The following is an 18,070-nucleotide window of genomic DNA, read 5'->3' as shown; positions in this document are numbered from 1 at the left end:
ACCTACAAGGTTGTTTGCCTATTCCTTTTTTTCTATCAAGAATAAGCATGATATTCTGTATCATGTTACTAAGGAACAGCTGTCTAAAAACAAAGAGCTTTCATCTACATCAAACTGATGCAACAGGTTCACACACATAGTTCTTACATTGTTCTGTTATCAAAATCAAAGACTAAACAACATGTGGGTTTCTCAATGCCAACAGAAACAGTGCCAGTGAAATAGCAGAAGGCAACAGTTGATTGTTAAAGTCTTAGCTGACAGCAACCTGATAGGGGCGGTGTGGTTGTGCTGGGTCCACCAGGTTTTGGGCGGATTCAGGTAGCGACACCACAGCTCCCAGTCGAAGCCCTGAGCAGACAGTGGATACTCCTCGATCTCAAACGTGTCATACTTGATGTTGTCAAACGACGGTGAGATGATGCGTGTTCTGTCCTCCTTGATCCTGAGCAGGATGGGCTCGGCCCTGTTGGGAAGACAAGGCATGGTGGGACGTTCTGAAGCTTTGAGATACATTGTGTTTTTTTCCAATGAAACCAATATGAGGGAGAACACCTTTCACCATACATTTTTCATCCCTTCCCTAACATCACAGAAAAGATGGGGGGGAAACAGTGGGAATGTGGGTCTTTCATCCTGCCCACTGATTGTTAATGGCTCCTTATGAGTTCTTGTCCCATGGCTATCGGTTACAGTATTCCACGCCACACACAGAATATGAGATGTGTTGATTTGGTGGGTGAAACAAATGAGGCGGTTGGATAAAGCGTATTACCATGTACAGTGCATTTGGAAAGTATTCAGACCCAATCTACATACAATACCCCACAATGACAAAGCAAAAACAGGTTAAGAAATTTTAGCAAATTTATATATATATATATATATATATATATATATATATATATATATATATATATATATATATATATATATATATAAAAAAAGGAAATATAACATTTATAGAAGTTTTCAGACCCTTTACTCAGTACTTTGTTGAAGCACCTTTGGCAGCGATTACAGCCACGAGACTTCTTGGGTATGACGCTACAAGCTTGGCACACCTGTATTTGGGGAGTTTCTCCCATTATTCTCTGCAGATCCTCTCAAGCTCTTTCAAGTTGGATGGGGAGCGTTACTGCATAGCTATTTTCAGGTCTCTCAAGAGATGTGTGATCAGGTTCAAGTCCGGGCTCTGGCTGGGCCACTCAAGGACATTCAGAGACTTGTTTCCGAAGCCACTCCTGCATTGTCTTGGCTGTGTGCTTAGGATTGTTGTCCTTTTGGAAGGTGAACCTTCACCCCAGTCTGAGGTCCTAAGCGGTCTGGAGTAAGTTTTCATCAAGGATCTCTCTGTGGGCCTCCCGAGTGGCACAGTGGTCTAAGGCACTGCATCGCAGTGGGCCAGTAAAGATCCTGGTTTGAGTCCAGGCTCTGTCGCAGCCATCTGCGACCGGGAGAACCATGGAGTGGCGCACAATTGGCCCAGCGTCATCCGGGTTAGGGGAGGGTTTGGCCGGCAGGGATGTTCTTGTCCCATCGCGCACTAGCAAGTCCTGTTGCAGGCCGTGCACAATGCTCGCTGACACGGTCGCCAGGTGTACGGCGTTTCCTCCAACACATTGGTGCGGCTGGCTTCCGGGTTAAGCGGGCGTTGTGTCAAGAAGCAGTGCGGCTTGGCTGGGTTGTGTTTCAGAGGAGGCATGGCTCTTGACCTTCGCCTCTCCCGAGTCCGTAAGGGAGTTGCAGCGATGGGACAAGACTAACTACCAATTGGATACCACAAAATTGGGGAGAAAAAGGGAGTAAAAAAATATAAAAATACTAAAAATAAAATGATTTCTGTACTTTGCTCTGTTCATCTTTCCCTAGATCCTAACAAATCTCAGAGTCCCTGCCGCTAAAAAACATCCCCAGAGCATGATGCTGCCACCACCATGCTTCACTGTAGGGATGGTGCAGGTTTCCTTTAGATGTGACACTTGGCATTCAGGCCAAAGTGTTCAATCTTGTTTTCATCAGACCAGAGAATCTTGTTTCTCATGGTCTGAAAGTCCTTTGGGTGCCTTTTGGCAAACTCAGAGTGTGCTGTCATGTGCCTTTTACAGAGGAGTGGCTTCTGTCTGGCCAATCTACCATAAAGGCCTGACTGGTAGAGTGCTGCAGAGATGGTTGGCCTTCTGGAAGGTTCTCCCATCTCCACAGAGGAACTCTGGAGCTCTGAGTCAAAGCCACAGTCAAGGAAATACACATCTTAACACATTTATATACACAGTGTACAAAACATTAAGGACACCTGCTCTTTCCATGACAGACTGACCAGGTGAAAGCTAGGATCCTGTATTGATGTACTGTAACTTGTTAAATCCACTTCAAATCAGTGAAGATGAAGGGGAGGAGACAGGTTAAATAAGGATTTGTAAGCACAATTGATTGTGCATGTGTGCCATTCAGAGGGTGAAGGGGCAAGACAAAAGATTTAAGTGCCAGTGAATGAGGTATGGTGGTAGGTGCCAGGCGCACCGGTTTGTGTCAAGAACTGCAATGCTACTGGGTTTTTCACACACAGCAGTTTCCCGTGTGTATCAAGAATGGTCCTCTACCCAAAGGACATCCTGCCAACTTGACACAACTTTGGGAAGCATTGGAGTCAACATGGGCCAGCGTCCCTGTGGAACGTTTTCGACACCTTGTAGAGTCCATGCCTCGACGAACTGAGGCTGTTCTGAGGGCAAAAGAAGGGGATGAAACTCAATATTAGGAAGGTGTCCTTAATGTTTTGTACACTCAGTGTAGTTCTCCTCACTAAAGGTAACTTGAAGTCTTGTTCATGGGAGTTTGAGTTTTCAATTTTAGACTAGATAGAACACATCAAGATAGACAGAAAATCTGTTGTCAACTGGCACTAGACAAAATGTCCACAGCTCCTGATAATTGTAATGTACAGTAGCAGAGTGAGGTGCTAAATATAGCAGTCAGTCGCCCTCTGTCATTTAAAATGACAGACATTGTTCAATCAATCATTAAAAATAACCATGTTAGATCTCAACAGGGCTTGCATGTGTGTAATTACATTTGGAAAAGGAAGGATCATCAGCAGACACACAAATAGCATCAAAGTTGTTTTTTGTACAAAAGGCCTCAGATCAATGTTAATATGAACAGCCAACCTGTAATTATATCAACATGTTTCTGTGCATAAAAGACAAGCCGAGAGCCTCATGTACTCTGCTTTTCAAGCACTGTCGTCGCATTGAGGCAAATTACTTCATTGGTCGAAGACATTAAATCTGGTAGCTCTGAGAAGTGAGGAGACCTGTGTGTTCTGAGATCTGTGCCAAAGCACCTCAGGAGTAAGTGGGGTTATTTTGAATTGAGCCCAGGCTCTTCAGAGATATGTGCGTCGGTCGGCCTGTCAAGCTGTGGAGAGAATGATTAACAGGCACATCAACTCTGTCAGACAACAGGAAGCCCTGATACACTCGGTTGCCATGGACAACACATCTCATATCTCAACTCCAGTCAGCAGCACGTCAACCCTTTGAGCCCTAATGCCTTTAAGAGCTGAGGGCAGTCACATATTATATTATTCTGACAAAACCCGCTATCTCATCTACCAACCTACAGTGGATATAAAAAGTCTACACACCCCTGTTAAAATGCCAGGTTTTTGTGATGTAAAAGAAGGAGACAAAGATAAATCATGTCAGAACTTTTTCTACTGTTAATGTGACCTATAATGTGAACAATTCAATTGAAAAACAAACTGAAATCTTCGAGGGGGAAAAATGAAAAATAAAAACCTTACAATAACCTGGTTGCATAAGTGGGCACACCCTCTTATAACTGGGGATGTGGCTGTGTTCAGAATTAACCAATCACATTCAAACTCATGTTAAATAGAAGTCATTACACACCTGCCATCATTTAAAGTGACTCTGATTAATCACAAATAAAGTTCAGCTGTTCTAGTAGGATTTTCCTGACATTTTCTTAGTTGCATCTCAGAGCAAAAGCCATGATCCGCAGAGAGCTTCCAAAGCATCAGAGGGATCTCATTGTTGAAAGATATCAGTCAGGAGAAGGGTACAAAATAATTTCCAAAGCATTACATATACCATGGAACACAGTAAGACAGTCATCATCAAGTGGAGAAAATATGGCACCACAGAGACATTACCAAGAACTGGACGTCCCTCCAAAATGTATGAAAAGACGAGAAGAAAACTGGTCAGGGAGGCTTCCAAGAGGCCTACAGCAACATTAAAGGAACTGCAGGAATTTCTGGCAAGTACTGGCTGTGTGCTACATGTGACAACAATCTCCCGTATTCTTCATATGAATGGGCTATGGGGTAGGGTGGCAAGACGGAAGCCTTTTCTTACAATGAAAAACACCCAAGCCCGGCTGAAGTTCGCAAAAACAAACATCAAGTCCCCCAAAAGCACGTGGGAAAATGTGTCATGGTCTGATGAAACCAAGGTTGAACTTTTTGGCCATAATTCCAAAAGGCATGTTTGGCGCAAAAACAACACTGCACATCACCCAAAGAACACCATACCCACAGTGAAGCATGGTGGTGGCAGCATCATGCTGTGGGGCTGTTTTTCTTCAGCTGGAACCGGGGCCTTAGTCAGGGTGGAGGGAATTATGAACAGTTCCAAATACCAGGCAATTTTGGCACAAAACCTTCAGGCGTCCGTTAGAAAGCTGAAGATGAAGAGGAAGTTCACCTTTCAGCACGACAACGACCCAAAGCACACATCCAAATCCACGAAAGCATGGCTTCACCAGAAGAAGATTAATGTTTTGGAATGGCCCAGCCAGAGCCCAGACCTGAATCCAATTGAACATCTCTGGGGTGATCTGAAGAGGGCTGTGCACAGATGTCCTCGCAATCTGACAGATTTGGAGCGCTTTTGCAAAGAAGAGTGGGCAAATATTGCCACATCAAGATGTGCCATGCTAATAGACTCCTACCCCAAAAGACTGAGTGCTGTAATAAAATCAAAAGGTGCTTCAACAAAGTATTAGTTTAAGGGTGTGCACACTTATGCAACCAGGTTATTGTGAGTTTTCTTATTTTTTATTTTTCCCCCTCAAAGATTTCAGTTTGTTTTTCAATTGAATTGTTCATGTTATAGGTCACATTAAAGGTGGAAAAAGTTCTGACATGATTTATCTTTGTCTCATTATTTTACATCACAAAAACCTGCCATTTTAACAGGGGTGTGTAGACTTTATATCCACTGTAGCTCTTTTAGGTAATAGCTTATGTTATAGCTCTTAGGTAATGACTGAGAAAATGCAGCACATATCAATTCTACTGCACTTACATCGAATATCATAAATGGGCACACAAGGGTTTTAGCTGTTGGACAGATGGGCACATACACATATGGCATCCCAGTCCCTTACCATCCGATGTTGAACTCCACGTGGGCATCGAACAGGGCCACGACGGGGGCGCTGGCGGCCCTCCACCCACTGACCCGGGAGCGGATCAGTCCCTCCTGCTTGTCGTGACGGACCAGTTTGATGAAGTCTGGCCGCTGGGAGTTGGTCTCCTTCAGAAAGTGTTGAAGGTTCTCCTTCAGCTCAGCTATAGAAACAGTCATATATGGATTTGTATAAGCGTCACAGAGTGTCTGACCTTTACAAAGAATTGACATTGCTGCATGAAACACTGGGAAGTTTTGAAACAGTGTGTAGCTATTTCTCATTATGTCTTATAAAAGCCTACACCTGTGAAATCTGCTGAAGGTATGTACAGTGTAGACTACCTAGGACCATCAACTAACCACACATTTGAAATGTGCTTTACAGTCCGAAGTGCCATCTATTCCACATTCCATGGAGTAAAGGGTATTTCAAAGGAATAATATTGGGGTTGTGAAAAGTCTCCTATTATTGATATCTATCAGCAGCCCTCAGCATCGTCGGGTTGAGGGAAGTCCATTCTGCTTTCCCACAAGCGCCATCTGTTTGTTTAATTTGTTAGGTGGTCATGGCAGTGGCTTACCATGGCAACGAGAGGGAGTGATTGGGTCATTAAGGGCGAGGATCAGACATCACTGTCCATTTTCATTCCAGCAGTGTTGGGGAGTAAGCTGAGACACTTTAGGGGACAATAGCTTTCAGACATGTTATGTATGACAGTATTCATCATACAACCATGAACTGATTAGGATTAACCAAGTAATATACAGCGATAGTTAGTGGTGAAAATACAGTAATTTAACTCATTTAGAAATTAAGAGTACAAATAAGAGAACTAAGGTCGATTAGATTAATTGGATTGTCATGGGAATTAACCCCAGCTGACCCTATGAGGAACCCCACTAAGGATGGGGAGCTGTTAGCCAGACTGAAACTGTACAGAACGGTAAGTGTCTCATTGTTCAAAGTGAGCCAACTGCCAAGGAATTAATTAGAATATCAACGGCCACAAAGGAACATTTTATAGCTTCATTTCCACTCTCAGTAATACTCTGCCTCTGGGCTACGGTTCCGTTTTCCAATTCATTTGCATTACGGATGCTCCTCTCCTTTTAATCCAATGATTCAATGTTTATAGCCTGAAATAGGAAGCCTTAATAAAAAGATTAATTCAGAAGAAGCAGGCAGTTTTTTTTTATCCCTCTGCCGGACTCGTTTGACCCTCATTTGTCACCATAATATGATACATGTTCAGTCAAGTATGCAGCTCAAACACCTTGATCAGTCTAGGTAAAATAGAGCCTTTAAATCTTCTCACTTCCCTCTGGCTCTATAGCTGATCAGTATGCAGGTCTGTCCTGCTGAAATAACTAGGATAGCAAATAAGTTAATTGGGAGCTGTGTGAAAGTAATCCATTAAATTGGCAAGCAACACCAGCAATTTTGTTTTTGATATTGTAAATGTGTATAGGGGTAGATACATTTTTTAAGAACATTAAAGAGAAAATTCTGATGTACTCTCCGTCCTCAAGCATGTCAAGTGTGAATTGATCTATATATGATGTAAATACATAGTGTGTAGGCATGCATTTATGTTTGCTAGTAAGCAGCCTGAATGGCTTCCTGTATGCAATGCAGTTTGGATACTTTGTAGGCTACATTTGGTAAGAATATAGGAGTTACCATTGTTGCTGTTGTCATCAACCAGGATGATCTCCTTGAGGAGGTGGGAGGGAGTTCTGTTCATGGCTGTGTGGATGGAGCGCAGGATGACCGACAGGGCCTCGTTCACAAAGATAAAGATGATACTGACTTGGGGGAGATTGGAGGGGTACGACATGTTCCTGCACCTAAGGAGAAACCGCAAACAGACAAGATATGAAAAAAACTTGTATAAATATTTGTTTTAAATGGATGATAAAAAGGAACCAACAGAATGGTCAAAGGTCACTGACCCATCAGGTCTGAGGTCTGGGATGGGTCTGGTCAGAGAGAGGCGGTCACTGAGGTAGCCATTGTAGCCGTAGTACTGGAACTTCTTCAGTGCCACCTGGCGACTCTCAGGACCAAGGTCATGACCCCAGCGGATGAACAGGGAGGAGTCTGAGAGGGACTCCCCTGCTTTTTCTTCACTGTCCTTATCCTTTTTGGGCACCTCTGTAGGAGAGAGGAAGAGAAGAGATAAAATGTGTGGCTGGGCAATAGAAAGAACATTGTTTACATTCATGACGTTGCCGCATACTTCACATAGCTTATATTAAAGAGATTTATACCAGGTGGTGAAAAGTCATTGTATTCAGCATGATAACAGGCACACTTCCTGGAAAACATTAGCATTTGAATTGATCCATTATGTGAAACGCTGCTATGTGTTACTGAGGCCTCGGACTAATGATAATACACATGCATATTTCAACTTTTCTGGTCGTCTACTGAAGCAACAATACCAAACAGGTTAGTCGTACTATATCACATTGTCTGGACAATACGATAATCTCTTTCACTCAACACCATCTGAGGACCCTAAAAGAACGCAACCCAGTGGAAAGTTACTGAGGTATGTACAGCGAGTGATGAAATGACTTCACAAAGCACAGCGAGTGATGAAGGGCTCGGTGCAGGTAATTACTGAATGCCAATTACCGGCCGAGGTTATTTAATTATAGCCACTACATTGCACTCTCTCTCAGTACTAAATCATGAATCTCTGCCACGACTGGGACCCCAACATTTGCTAATCTGAGGGCACAACTATATCTGAGGAGGATGTTGACATGAAGGGTTCAGTCTCCTGACAGCACAATAATACTCTGATTAAATATACACTACATGACCAAAAGTATATGGGCATCTGCTCGTCAAACATCTCGTTCCAAAATCATGGGCATAAATATGGGGTTGGTCCCCCCTTTGCTATTATAACAGCCTCCACTCTTCTGCGAAAACTTTCCAATAGATGTTGGAACATTGCTGCGGGGACTTGCCTTCATTCAGCCACAATAGCATTAGTGAGGTTGGCCACTGATGTTGGGCGATTAGGCCTGGCTCGCAGTCGGCGTTCCAATTCATCCCAAAAGGCGTTTGATAGGGTTGAGGTTATGGCTCTATGCAGGCCAGTCAAGTTCTCCCACACCAATCTCGAAAAAAACATTTCTGTATGGACCTCGCTTTGTGCACGGGGGAATTGTCATGCTGAAACAAGAAAGAGCCTCCCCAAACTTTTGCCACAAAGTTGGAAGCACAGAATCGTCTAGAATGTCATTGTATGCTGTAGCGTTAAGAATTTCCAAGCTGTTTAAAGGCACAGTCAACTCAGTTCATTTAAACTTCTGACCCACTGGAATTGTGATACAGTGAATTATAAGTGAAATAATCTGTCTGTTAACAATTGTTGGAAAAATTACTTGTGTCATGCACAAAGTTGATGTCCTAACCGACTTGCCAAAACTACAGTTTGTTAACAAGAAATTTGTGGAGTGGTTGAAAAACGAGTTTTAATGACTACAACCTAAATGTATGTAAACTTCCGACATGAAATCAGTCAAAATAAGACATGGTATCAAGAACAAGATGAAATAAGATGAAACGAGGCACTTACGTGCCACATGGCAGTTTGCAACATGGCAGTTTCTTGTCGTTGTTGCTAGCTATCTGAAGTCTTTTTCTCCAAACTGTCAACAACAGTACCCCTATGGGAAATGGACAATATTACGTAGTTTTCAAAGCTCAATGAAGGAGATGTGTGTGCATTACGCCTGTTGAGTAACTGTATTAAATTATACTTCATACAATCTGCAAAATCTATGAGATGAAATAATTCTACACAATCCTATTTCCAGTCAATTATTGTAAATATGTAAAGCTGAGAACAGGTAATTGCTTCTTCCGCACACTGGCTCTGATGTATGGCTTGTAATTTTCAGCTTGGTAATGGCATTCACAGTGTAGTTGGAAAAAAATATATAAAATAAAAAAAATTGTTCAGTCTCTTTTTCCCACCTCAAATTCATGAGCAGCCGTAAGAGCCGGGTAAATGTTTACCCTGTGCTCTAGGCAGGCTGTATAGTTCTGTATGTAACATATTTGGCCTGGCCCAGACCCCCAACACACCTCTGAGCCATAGTGGACCTCTGTGGTTAATCATGTGGAAAAGAGGTGAGCCGTGCAGGCATTTATGAAGGCTTCAATGGACAGTAGTGTTTTGGACTGGAAAAAGTAGCCACATGGGACTGGAACACTTTGCTGTTGTCTTGATGCCAAAAGCTACAAATTACACAAGTAGTGCATGAGTTTGAAGTCATTTACAGTCAAGAAGTTAACATAGTCAAATCAAATGTCATTTGTCACAACAGGTGTAGACCTTAGTGAAATGCTCACTTACAAGCCCTTAACCAACAATGTGCAGTTAAGAAAAATACCTTGAAAAATAAGAAATTAAAAAGTAACAAATAATTAAAAAGCAGCAGTAAAATAACAATAGTGAGGCTATATACAGGGGGTACCGGTACAGGTGACTATGCATAGATAATAAACAGAGAGTAGCAGCATCGTAAAAAGGGGGGGGGGGGGGGGGGGGGACAACGACAATGCAAATAGTCTGGGTAGGCATTTGATTATATGTTCAGTAGTCTTATGACTTAGGGGCAGAAGCTGTTCAGAAGCCTCTTGGACCTAGACTTGGTGCTCCGGGACCACTTGCTGTGCGGTAACAGAGAGAACAGTCCATGACTAGGGTGGCTAAAGTCCTGGACAATTTTAGGGCCTTCCTCTGACACCGCCTGGTTTAGAGGTCCTGGATTGCAGGAAGCTTTGCCCCAGTGATGTACTGGGCCGTACGCACTACCCACTGTAGTGCCTTATGGTCGGAGGCTGAGCAGTTGCCATACCAGGCAGTGATGTAACAAGTCAGGATGCTCTCGATGGTGCAGCTGTAAAACCTTTTGAGGATCTGAGGACCCATGGCAAATCTTTACAGTCTCCTGAGGGGGAATAGGTTTTGTAGTGCCCTCTTCACGACTGTCTTAGTGTGCTTGGACTATGATAGTTTATTGGTGATGTGGACACCAAGGAACTTGAAACTCTCCACCTGCTCCACTACAGCCCTGTCAATGAGAATGGGGGCATACTCGGTCCTCCTTTTTCTGTAGTCCACAATCATCTCCTTTGTCGTGATCACATTGAGGGATAGGTTGTTGTCCTGGCACCACACGGCCAGGTCTCTGACCTCCTCCCCATAGCCTGTCTCGTCCAGGATCCAGTTGTAGAGGGAGGTGTTTAGTCCCAGGGTCCTTAGCTTAGTGATGAGCTTTGAGGGCACTATGGTGTTGAATGCTGAGCTGTATTCAACGAATAGCATTCTCACATAGGTGTTCCTTTTGTCCAGGTGTGAAAGGGCAGTTTGGAGTGCAAGAGAAATTGCATCATCTGTGGATCTGTTGGGGAGGTATGCAAATTGCAGTAGGTCTAGGGTTTCTGGGATAATGGTGTTGATGTGAGCCATGACCAGCCCTTCAAAGCACTTCATGGCTATAAACCTGAGTGCTACGGTTCGGTAGTCATTTAGGCAGGTTACCTTAGTGTTCTTGGGTACAGGGACTACGGTGGTCTGCTTGAAACATGTTGGTATTACAGACTCCGACAGGGAGAGGTTGAAAATGTCAGTGAAGACACTTGCCAGTTGGTCAGCGCATGCTTAGAGTACACGTCCTGGTAATCCGTCTGGCCCTGGGGCCTTGTAAGCTTTTTAAACAGGTCAACATTCACATCGGCTACGGAGAGCGTGATCACACAGTCGTCTGGAACAGCTGATGCTCTCATGCATGTTTCACTGTTACTTGACTCGAAGCGAGCATAGAAGTAATTTAGCTCGTCTGGTAGGCTTGTGTCACTGGGCAGCTTGAGGCTGTGCTTCCCTTTGTAGTCTGTAATAGTTTGCAAGCCCCGCCACATCCGACGAGCGTACGACGCAGTGTAGTACGATTTGAGCTTAGTCCTGTGTTGACGCTTTGCCTGTTTGATGGTTCGTCGGAGGGCATAGCGGGATTTACTATAACGTTCTGGGTTAGAGTCCCGCTCCTTGAGTGGCAGCGCTACCCTTTAGCTCAGTGTGGATGTTGCCTGTAATCCATGGCTTCTGTTTGGGGTATGTACGTACAGTCACTGTGGGGGGGATGTCATCGATGCACTGTCGTGTCTTTGGCATCATTAAAAGTGAAGACTTATTTTACCAGATCAATTCTCTAATTATTATTATTACGTGATTAAACTAATCATGTAAATAATTAACTAGGAAGTCGGGGCACCAAGGAAAATCTTCAGATTACAAAGTAATAATTTTCCTAATATAACTCTTCGGATATTTTAATATCTGATCAATTAGTCTTCTTATTAATGAATGATTCTTTACCTCACGTTAGTCTCATTCCAAACGTCGTAAATTGTTGGTTATCTGCACGAACCCAGCCTTTACTATGAATCATCCATACACCAATTGCCTTAATCATTTATTTACTAACTAAATAATCACAGAAATGCATACACAAACAAACAGTAGATATGGTTACAAGGAAATGATAGGGGAGGTTCCCTAGTGGGCTAAGCCGATATGACGGCTTGGTGGACAAAAGGAAGTGGGGGTGGACTGAGAACATGCAGGAAAGACAAAAAGGAATCACTACACAGTTGATAATTATATGAATTGAAATGCTAAACCTTTGCACATCAACGCTCACTCCTTCGGGAATAATTGCAATCAATATATTTTGACACCCAGTGTGTCGTCGTGATTTCTGTTGGAATCCGGTCTGTCTGCGGAGAGTTCGTTCAGCAGCATCTCTCCCTCTGCTTCCCTGAAGATCAAAGTATTTTGTGGTTAGAATGGATAAGTCAGAGTACCATTCAGAAATGTTGTCATAGAATAGATGTTTCGGCGGATGTCGGTCTTCGCATCCCAGGTTGACATAATTTCTAGCTGCAGACTAGTAAACTTTAAAGGGAATACAATTTTCTCACATTAAAAGGTTTAACATCACATAATTTCACAAATAGTTTAATCTTTACTCATTCATTTTATACAAGAATTTTACGCAAACCCCATAATTAAGAAGTGTACACATTCAGAGATATAGTTGTGTATCCTGTCCTGTCTGAGGTCACCAAATGAAACACACTCGTCATACCCATCCCTAAAGTGTCCACGGACCATTCCCACAAGTGGACATTTTGTATCAAATTCCTATTTTGGGGATTCAGGAGTTTTCCATGTGAAATCCTTTGTTCTCTCTGTGTGTCTCTCTTTCTGCATGGCCAGGGGGAGAGAGTCTCTGCCAGGAATTTACAACCTGAGATAACAGAACGTGTGTGAGTGAGTGATTGAGTGAGTGAGTGAGTGAGTGAGTGAGTGAGTGAGTGAGTGAGTGAGTGAGTGAGTGAGTGAGTGAGTGAGTTGCCCCGATCTATACCCAGAAAGGGCCACGTCATGACAGCACTTATTGATGAAGCCAGTGTGATGTGGTGTACTCAATGCCATCGGAAGATTCCCGGAACATATTCCTTCTGTGCTAGCAAAACAGTCCTGTAGCTTGGCATCCGAGTCATCTGACCATTTTTTTATTGACCGAGTCACTGGAGCTTCCTGCAGGAACCAGGAGGATAGAATTATGGTCAGATTTACCAAATGGAGGGTGAGGGAGAGCTTTGTACCCATCTCTGTGTGTGGAGTAAAGGTGGTCTAGAGTTTTTTTCCCCTCTGGTTGCACATTTAACATGCTGGTAGAAATCAGGTAAAACGGATTTAAGTTTCTCTGCATTAAAGTCCCCGGCCACTAGGAACGCCGCCTCTGGATGAGAGTTTTCCTGTGTGCTTATGGCCGTATACAGCTCATTGAGTGCGGTCCTAGTGCCAGCATAATTTTTTGGGTGGTAAATAGACAGCTACGAAGAATATAGATAAAAACTCTTGGTCAATAGAGTATCTCATTTTTTATTTTACCTTTATTTAACTAGGCAAGTCAGTTAAGAACAAATTCCTATTTACAATGACGGCCTACCAAAAGGCCAAAGCCCTCCTGCATGGACAGGGGCCTGGGATTAAATTATTATACAATATAAATAAAAGGACAAAACACACATCACAACGAAACACACAATACTACATAAAGAGAGACCTAAGACAACATAAGGCAGCAACACCGCATGATAGCAGCACAAAAACATGTTACAAACATTGGGCAAAGTCAACAGCGCAAAGGTCAAGAAGGTAGAGACAACAATACATCATGCAAAGCAGACACAACCGTCAGTAAGAGTGTCCATGATTGGGTCTTTAAATGAAGAGATTGAGATAAAACTGTCCAGTTTGAGTGTTTGCTGCAACTCGTTCCAGTCGCTAGCTGCAGCGAACTGAAAAGTACAGCGACCCAGGGATGTGTGTGCTTTGGGGCCCTTTAACAGAATGTGACTGGCAGAACAGGTGTTGTATGTGGAGAATGAGGGCTGCAGTAGAATTCTAGGGGGAGTTTTTATAAATAAGCATCGACCAGTGGGTCTCGCGACAGGTATACAGAGATGACCAGTTTACAGCGGAGTATAGAGTGCAGTGATGTGTCCTATAAGGAGCATTGGTGGCAAATCTGGTAGCCGAATGGTAAAGAACATCTAGCCGCTCGACAGCACCCTTACCTACCGATCTATAAATTATGTCTCCGTAATCTAGCATGGTCATCTGAATCAGGGTTAGTTTGGCAGCTAGGGTGAAAGATGAGCGATTACGATAGTCTAGATTTAACTTTAGCCTGCAGCTTTGGTATGTGCTGAGAGAAGGACAGTGTACTGTCTAGCCATACTCCCAAGTACTTGTACGAGGTGACTACCTCAAGCTCTAAACCCTCAGAGGTAGTAATAACACCTGTGGGAAGAGGGGCATATTCTTCTTACCAAACCACATGACCTTTGTTTTGGAGGTGTTCAGAACAAGGTTAAGGGTAGAGAAAGCTTGTTGGACACTAAGAAAGCTTTGTTGTAGAGCATTTAACACAAGATCCGGGCAGGGGCCAGCGGAGTATAAGACTATCATCTGCATATAAAATGGATGACAGAGCTTCCTACTGCCTAAGCTATGTTGTTGATGTAAATTGAGAAGAGCGTGGGGCCAAGGATTGAGCCTTGGGGTACTCCCTTGGTGACAGGCAGTGGCTAAAACAGCAGATTTTCGGACTTTATACACTGCACTCTTTGGAGAAAGGTAGTTAGCAGACCAGGCTCATGACAAGCTGTAGACCACACTACCTCAGGTGAGCAAAACCTCAAGACTTTCTTAGATAATAGGCACCAGCTGCTGTTTACAAATATACAGACCACCACCCCTTGTCTTACCAGAGGCTGCTGTTCCATCCTGCCGATACAGTGTGTAACCCACTGTAACTATTCATGTCGTTGTTCAGCCACGACTCGGTGAAACATAAGATATTACAGTTTTTAATGTCCCATTGGTAGGATATATGTGCTTATAGTTTGTCCACTTTATTATCCAGCGATTGTACATTGGCCAATAGTAATGATGGCAAATGCAGATTAGCCACTAGTCGCCAGATCCTTACAAGGCACCCCGATCTCCTTCCGCGATATCTCCGTCTTTTTCTCCTGCGAATGACGGGGATGATGGCCTCGTCGTGTGTCTGGAGTAAATCCCTCTCGTCCGACTCAAAATTCTTTGTGCAGTTCAAGGTGGGTAATCACTGTTCTGATGTCCAGAAGCTCTTTTCGGTCATAAGAGACGGTAGCAGCAACATTATGTACAAAATAAGTTACAAACAATGCAAAAAAACAGCACGTTTGGTTAAGAGCCTATAAAAATGGCAACCATCCCCTCTGGCGCCATTACATTTATGGGGGTATAGGTTGTCTGAGGCCCTTTACGCATGTGTCTGATTACAGTCATGCCTTGGGGGGGTATGTATTCTCCCTCAATGTCACGTCATGACCATAGAAGCTTTTATTTTCTATGGTAGAGTAGGTCAGGGCGTGATGGGGGTGTGTCTAGTTTAGATTTTCTATGTTGTCATGTTCTTGTTTCTGTATTTCTATGTTGTTTTTTGGGATGATCTCCAATTAGAGGCAGCTGGTCATCGTTGTCTCTAATTGGAGATCATACTTAAGTAGTTGTTTTTCCCACCTGGGTTTGTGGGAGATTGTATTTTGAGTAAGTGCATGTTGCACCTCTTCGTCACTGTTTGTTGTTTTGTTCATTAGTTTATTTGTATGTCTTGCTTAGTTTCACATTTATATTAAAATGTGGAACGATACACACGCTGGGCTTTGGTCCCATTCTTCAGACAACCGTGACACTCAACCTGTACAGTACCCCTACCCCCTTAGATCACTGAGAGCCTAGTGTGCTTGATAGTGCAGGGGAGGTGGTTGGGGCTTGTGAGCGCCAAGGTACAGCCCAAAAAAGCATTTCACTCCGTCACCCCTGAGAGCAACTGCCACCAAACACTGATGTCATCATGGCAAACAGCAGGCTGAAGTGACCTTGCTGAGAACATGCTGGCTTGTTTTCAATGTCTGCTCAGCTGGAGTAAGACAATATAGATACCCTCACAGTTTATAGAGCTTCATCACAAAGACAGCGGCGATGATGAACAGGAATATTATCAGCATTGGTAGAATTTATAGCTACATCATCATGAACCTCAAATTTTAAAACCATTTTGTTTTGTTATCCAGTCATGAGAACACAGCACAAGAACTTAGATTATCATCAGATGGTCAAATTTTGTACACAATTGACAAGCATGGATTAATCCTTTTACCATAACGTATGGTAATATCTTGATCCAGTAGCCAGCACAAGAAAACTACATCATGCAGATGGTCACCTGCAGTTTAGTGGCCAGGTTGTGAGTTCTTGGTTGGTCATTTTAAAAGGTCACTCTCCCATTAGAAGGCAACACTGGCTGACATGCCCTCCAGACTCCTGTGTGTGTGTGTGCTCAGAGAGGAGAGGCCATGCGCAGTGACAGAATAGTGTGTAAGATACAACACAGTGTGGAAGGATGTGGTCATCTATATAGGGCCGGGACCATACAAGTATCGCAATATTTTTTCCATGTCAAAAAGGAAAACACTAAGCAGTCCAAAACTCTTTGGACCTTTAAAAACCTGCTGTTTCTAAAAATATTCTGTGCTAACTGCTAAAAACTAACTGGGAAAAATTGAAATGTTTTAATAATTTCCTTTTTTATATTTGTATTTTCAGTGTCATGTTTAACTCAGGCATTTTCATTAGGGGAGCAATGTTAAAACATAAGACAACTTTTATGGACTGTTGCAGTAATGAGAATTTTGTAGAAATTGTGGTAAAATACATGATAGCTGATTTCAAAAACATGATAAAATAGATAAATACAAATGCTAATCTCAGTGATCCAAGAGGAAATTCTGTGGAAAATGACACTTGAGATTTTGTTGGTCAAACGTCCGTTGTGAGAATGACCCAGTTGCACACTACCGTAACTAAACATGTTTAGCTGGCTAGCTAGCATTGCTAACTGTGCGGTGAAGTACATCCATATGAAATAAGTTAATAGCTCAGTGATTAAATCAGATGCGCTACCAGATCACCTTAGTTTTGTTACCAAATGCAAAGCCGTCTCCAAAACGGCAAGGTGTCTCTACAGTAATAAACCTAGCTGCCAAAAGGAATGTGCTTGTTGGCCAATGTGATACAAAATGCTGCAAAGTAATATGAAAACTACAATTCAGGTCATAATTATATTAGTGCTAATAGCAAGTGAAATTAGTTAATCCTTCAATTTTGCACTTCTGTATTTAGTAGAGTAACATTTTGTCCTCTCTTAATATTGTAGTTGCCTATACAGTGGGGAGAACAAGTATTTGATACACTGCCGATTTTGCAGGTTTTCCTTCTTACAAAGCATGTAGAGGTCTGTAATTTCTATCATAGGTACACTTCAACTGTGAGAGACGGAATCTAAAACAAAAATCCAGAAAATCACATTGTATGATTTTTAAGTAATTAATTTGCATTTTATTGCATGTCATAAGTATTTGATCACCTACCAACCAGTAAGAATTCCGGCTCTCACAGACCTGTTCAGTTTTTCTTTAAGAAGCCCTCCTGTTCTCCACTCATTACCTGTATTAACTGCACCTGTTTGAACTCGTTACCTGTATAAAAGACACCTGTCCACACACTCAATCAAACAGACTACAACCTCTCCACAATGGCCAAGACCAGAGAGCTGTGTAAGGACATCAGGGATAAAATTGTAGACCTGCACAAGGCTGGGATGGGCTACAGGACAATAGGCAAGCAGCTTGGTGAGAAGGCAACAACTTTTGGCGCAATTATTAGAAAATGGAAGAAGTTCAAGATGACGGTCAATCACCTTCGGTCTGGGGCTCCATGCAAGATCTCACCTCGTGGGGCATCAATGATCATGAGGAAGGGGAGGGATCAGCCCAGAACTACACGGCAGGACCTGGTCAATGACCTGAAGAGAGCTGGGACCACAGTCTCAAAGAAAACCATTAGTAACACACTACGCCGTCATGGATTAAAATCCTGCAGCGCAAGCAAGGTCCCCCTGCTCAAGACTGTGCATGTCCA

General features: G+C 43.0%; 1 protein-coding gene across 1 annotated transcript in view; it reads right to left on the bottom strand.

Annotated features, from left to right (window-relative positions):
- The window catches only part of LOC106561452 (polypeptide N-acetylgalactosaminyltransferase 18), a 114,428-nt gene that overhangs the window by 53,170 nt on the left and 43,188 nt on the right, over positions 1-18,070 (bottom strand). Inside the window, exons 2-5 of the mRNA XM_014125425.3 lie at positions 7,395-7,596; positions 7,123-7,289; positions 5,419-5,602; positions 269-466 (exon numbers count right to left, since the gene is read on the bottom strand). Coding sequence (XP_013980900.1) covers positions 269-466; positions 5,419-5,602; positions 7,123-7,289; positions 7,395-7,596 — 751 coding nt within the window. The remainder of the gene's footprint in view (positions 1-268; positions 467-5,418; positions 5,603-7,122; positions 7,290-7,394; positions 7,597-18,070) is intronic.

Source organism: Salmo salar, chromosome 10 (assembly GCF_965601325.2).
Source record: "Salmo salar chromosome 10, fSalSal1, whole genome shotgun sequence".
Lineage (NCBI taxonomy): Eukaryota > Metazoa > Chordata > Actinopteri > Salmoniformes > Salmonidae > Salmo > Salmo salar.
Note: the sequence above shows the minus strand (reverse complement) of the source record. Positions and strands in the feature narration are given on the sequence as shown.